The sequence below is a fragment of the Mustela erminea genome, chromosome 1 (assembly GCF_009829155.1).
Source record: "Mustela erminea isolate mMusErm1 chromosome 1, mMusErm1.Pri, whole genome shotgun sequence".
In the NCBI taxonomy this organism is placed as follows: Eukaryota; Metazoa; Chordata; class Mammalia; order Carnivora; family Mustelidae; genus Mustela; species Mustela erminea.
This window is the reverse complement of record NC_045614.1, coordinates 145,034,853-145,039,577: the sequence shown is the minus strand read 5'-3', so window position 1 is coordinate 145,039,577 and position 4,725 is coordinate 145,034,853. Positions and strand designations below refer to the sequence as shown.

The 4,725-nt window shown below is 43.3% G+C and overlaps 1 protein-coding gene across 1 annotated transcript; it reads right to left on the bottom strand.

Moving 5' to 3' along the window:
* Window positions 1-2,891: 2,891 nt before the first annotated feature.
* Window positions 2,892-3,519, bottom strand: LOC116592591 (probable protein BRICK1). Its single transcript, XM_032345827.1, has 3 exons — window positions 3,233-3,519; window positions 3,170-3,175; window positions 2,892-3,114 (listed from the first exon to the last, which is right to left on the bottom strand). Exon 1 carries the CDS (start codon window positions 3,501-3,503, stop codon window positions 3,276-3,278), a length of 228 nt encoding a protein of 75 aa, XP_032201718.1. The 5' UTR covers window positions 3,504-3,519; the 3' UTR covers window positions 2,892-3,114; window positions 3,170-3,175; window positions 3,233-3,275.
* Window positions 3,520-4,725: the final 1,206 nt, after the last annotated feature.

Here is a 4,725-nt window from a genome sequence, read left to right as displayed (position 1 = left end):
TGTTTGAATCTGCCTTTGAATCCACCTACCAAATTTTTAATTTTAGTTGTACTTCTTAGCTACAGAATTTTTTCTTGTTGTTGCTTAAGGTGTCTATCTATATATGTTTCCATTTTATTCATATATCACGTCCTTGATTTTCTCCACATCCTCTTTTAGTCTTTGAGCATCTCTAAGACAGTAGTTTTAAAGTCTTTGTCTACCAAATCCCCTATCAAGTCCTTTTCAGGGACAGTTTCTGCTGGTTGTTTTATTTTTTTCTTTGAATGGGCCATACTTTCCTGTTTCTTTGTATGCCTTGTGATTCTGTTGATGTTGTTGAAAATAGGACATTTCAATCTGATAATGTGACACCTCTGAAAATCAGATTCTCCCCCTTCCCCAAGGCTTGCTGTTTTTTGTTGTTTTTCATTTTTGCTATAGGCTGTGTCTGTGCCAAGGATCAGCCTGAGGTATAAGCTTTAGTTCTTCTCAGGTCTTTTATGAGCTTGTGCCTGCCCTTGAGCATGTGCAGTGACTTTCTAATTTCCCCTTATATGCAGTTGCTTTTGAATGTCCTAGTTTTCAATACCTGCCTCCCAAAGGGAGAAAAGAAAAAACTGAAGGGTGGGGAGAAGGTGCCAGCCCTTTAAAGCCCCTGGAAGTCACTTCAGCCAGAGGGATAGGGGCTTGCAACAACAGGGGGATGGGGGTGGGGGGTGACATGAGGTACTACAGCAATGGCTGCCTACCTCTTTGTCTGCACCTCTGTGATCAGAAGCAGCAATCTACAGTCAGAGCACAGATCCTTGGTATCTGGACCATAGGATCCTTTATTCCCACCCTGGTTCCTAGAGACTGTGTGCAGACAGTTCCAGAAACACATGCTGGGCAGCCAGCCAAGGGGCAGAGGGGTGGGAGATGAGTGGCTGCTGCTCTAGCAGAGCTGAAACTGACCAAAATTAACCTCAATTTACCATCCAGCCCTTCTCCTAGAATTTGCAAGCCTTGCAGAGACTTGAGAGTTCTAACATACTTACATCAGACAGATTCTGCCAGTGCAATGTGGCAAGATAGATTTCTGGTGCTTCCTGCTCTGGCATCTTCCCAAAATCCTCTCTGGGGTGCTTTATTTTAAAAAAAAAAATGTTCTATTGTGGAAAATTTCAAACCTAATTAATCCCTATGGACCCTCATGCAGTTTCAACAATTACCAACTACCTGCTCTCACACGTGGAATTTCGATCTATGGTTTCTTATTCACTTCTCTGCCTTTCCCCCGCATGGCAGGCTTCAAACAATGTGATTACCTGCCTTTTGCTCCAGCTTCAAGAACCAGTGGGATCCCTCCAGACAGCTGACTAAATCAATATGCCCTCTTTTCTATTTTCCTAACTTGAAGATTTTATTTATTTATTTGTCATGGAGAGATAGAGAGAGCAGGGGGAGCAGCAGGCAGAGGGAGAAGCAGACTCTCCACTGAGCAGGAAGCTGACATGGGACTCGATCCCAGGACCCTGAGATCCTGACTTGAGCTGAAGGCAGCCAATTAACCAACTGAGCCACCCAGGTGTCTCTATCTTCCTAACTTGAATAATTTTTATACCTTCCATCTCTATCTTCCAGGCTCTTTCCTTCCTTGCTTCCTTCCCTTCCCTTCCTTTTTCTTTTTTTCTTTCTTTTTAAATATTTAGTTTATTTACTTGACAGAGAGAACACAGCAGAGGGAGGAGCAGAGAGAGGGTGAGAAGCAGGCTTCTGCTGAGCTCCGGGAGCCTGATACAGGACCTGATTCCAGGACCCTGGGATCATGACCTGATCCAAAAACAGACGCTTAACTGACTGAGCCACCCAGGCACCCCTCCAGACTGTTTAAAAAAAAAAGGGGGGGGGGAAATAAAGCACTATTTAATCCTTTCTAATGGTTTGAAAATCTGATAAAAGCCTTGGACCAGGGACGCCTGGGTGGCTCAGTTGGTTGGACGACTGCCTTCGGCTTGGGTCATGATCCCGGAGTTCCGGGATCAAGTCCCGCATCGGGCTCCCAGCTCCATGGGGAGTCTGCTTCTCCCTCTGACCTTCTCCTCGCTCATGCTCTCTCTCACTGTCTCTCTCTCTCAAATAAATAAATAAAATCTTAAAAAAAAAAAAAAAGCCTTGGACCATTTCTCTAGAAAAAAAGGGCACATGCTCAATTTTGTAGGCAATTTCAGGAGATTCATGGATAACCTGAAGCTCTCCAAAGACTGCAGGTTAAGAATCCCAGTTTAGTTTACTCTGTAAGGTAAATCCCCCTTCCTAGGCTTCATCTGCCTTGGTTCTCTTTCACAGACACACGGAGCTCTTTTTTGAGGCACTAGACATAATGTGCTGGCCCCCAAATCCTGGAGAGTGAGCAACAGAACAAGAGGCTTCACCAACATTTTTCACAATAACCGTATACTACTTCTGTTTGAATATTTTCCTGCCCCTTTGAAGTGAAGAACAACTCCAGAATAATTCTAAAACCCACTTTAAAAACATTTTCTTTACCATAGCCTATTCTCGCTTCTCCTTTCTCTTGATTCACTGTGTTGCATTTACATGAAATACAAGGGGAAAAAAGAAGTACTAGTAGACTCAAAAGCCAGAAGAGTTGAATTAATTCAAAATAATTTCTTTTTTTTTTTTTTTTTTTTTTTAAAGTTGAGGAGTTTATTAGGGAAATATGAGAGGCAAAGATACCCCAAGTGACAGAAAGAAAATTCTGAACATGTCCCTCAAGCCAAGTGGGGGCCTGGAAGGACAAGAAACTGGTGGGTTAGCAACAACATTCTCTGGCGGCCACCTTGCCAGGGCATAAGTGTCTCGGCCAGGACTGCCTCCCAAACCCCACCAAAGGTGAAAAGGAGACAAAGACTGTTTCCAGAATCAATGCAGAGGCAATGAGAGTTGTAAGAAAAGTCTGAGAGAAAGAGAGGTGGGGAGGACCTTAACAGAGTCCCAGGCGTCTGGCTCTGAGCGCCTCATACATTGACAGATAGTTCTACAAAATGTTACTTCAAAGATAAAATGCCTAATGTTGGTTCCAAGAGCTTCCCTGGATATCTTCCCACATGCCACATCACACACCGACGTACATGGCAGAACCCAAAGGCCACACTTTTGAAAAAAAAAAAAAAAAAAAAAAAAAACCAAAAACAAGAATAAGCCCTGTTGCTCTTTAAGGAGAGAGGAAGGAGCTGAGGCTGCTGGGGCCTTTCCCACGTCGGCCTGCGTTCCATGAAGCAACTTCCCAGCAGCAGCATGGCATAGCTCTAGGTGAGGGTCTCACCTTTTGTCACCCGCGCTTCAATGTACTCTATTCTCCGTTCGAGGGCTGTCAATTTCTCGTTTAGTGTTGCAAGTCTTGAACGACAAGACATATCGAATGAGTTGAGAAAGTCCGCGATTTTCTTGATGCTGCTGGTGATGACCTCAATGTATTCTCGGTTCGCCCAGTCCTGGTGAATCTCCCGCTGCACCGGATCCTCTTGACCCGCCATGGTTGCCGCCGGACGACGAACCTTCAAAATAATTTCTTAAAAGTATATTTTAACTACCAGGGTGTCCATGCTTCTTTGTCAAGCTTCAGTTTCTGTTTGGCTCTGCCATTTGCTCTTCTGTAGGGAATCTTCAGGATGGACCAGTCAACTCACTGGTTACTACACAACTCACATTGTGTAGAAGTTTGGGTTGAGTCTTCTGGGGGTGTTCCCTGTACATTCTTCTTCTAATGCAGGACCTCAACTGTGGATGTACATCAGAATCACCTGTAGAATTCTGGAAATTAAAAAAAGAGGTGGGCTCCCATCAGCCTATTACTCCAGGTTTACTGACGTTGGGGCCAGGTTGCCGGTGTGCAGCCAGAAATGAGAACGCTGATCTAATGCTGCATGCAAGGAATTAACATCGTTACTAATGGTGTAAGCCTGGGGGAATGCTAAAATCGTTCCACAGCCTGTAGTTCAATAATAGATATTTTTTTGTTTAAAAAAAGCGGGGGTGGAATTTCAGAAGGAAAATTTAGAAGAAACTTGGCAAATGTAAACTACTCTGGGGTAATATTTAAAATGTGCTATTTTTCTCCCTTATTTAATTCCTAATGTAGCATAGACTTCTTGCCTCAGCTAGAAAATGATTTTAGGTATTATATATACATTTCTATCTTAATTTATATTACAAAAGTAATACATATATTTTGTAAGCTTTTTTATAATGTATAGAAGAATACAAAGTGAAATCCCAAAGGGAACCCTGTTAACAGTTGTTTTATTTATTTTTTATTTTTTTAGGTAGGCTCCACACCAAGCATGGAGCCCATTGTGGGCCTTGAACTTATAGCCCTGAGATCAAGACCTAAACCAAGATCAAGAGTTGGATGCTTACCCAACTGAACCATCCAGGTTCCCCCACACTGCCCCCCCCAACAGTTTCTTATGTAACCTACAAATTTGCTATCCACATCAACTCTGTATATGACATGGTAATATTGATTTTTCTCTGGTGGGCTCAGGACTCACAAGTCATATTTCCTTTCCTTCCATCCTACCCATGGGGTAACAGGAAATCCAGTCTTCATCAGGTTCCCCTCCCTAATGACCCTAAGAATCCTTAGGAATATCCCACTGTCCCATAGGACCATCATAGTCATTGCAGTTGGCTTTGAGGGGTAAGGGACGGACCTCTGTGCCTTCTGCAGTGTCAGAGTTGGTCTCTCATGGCAAG

Bases quoted from the DNA above. Each gene is read 5' to 3' on its own strand.
- LOC116592591 (XM_032345827.1), bottom strand. From the start codon at position 3,503: ATGGCGGGTCAAGAGGATCCGGTGCAGCGGGAGATTCACCAGGACTGG.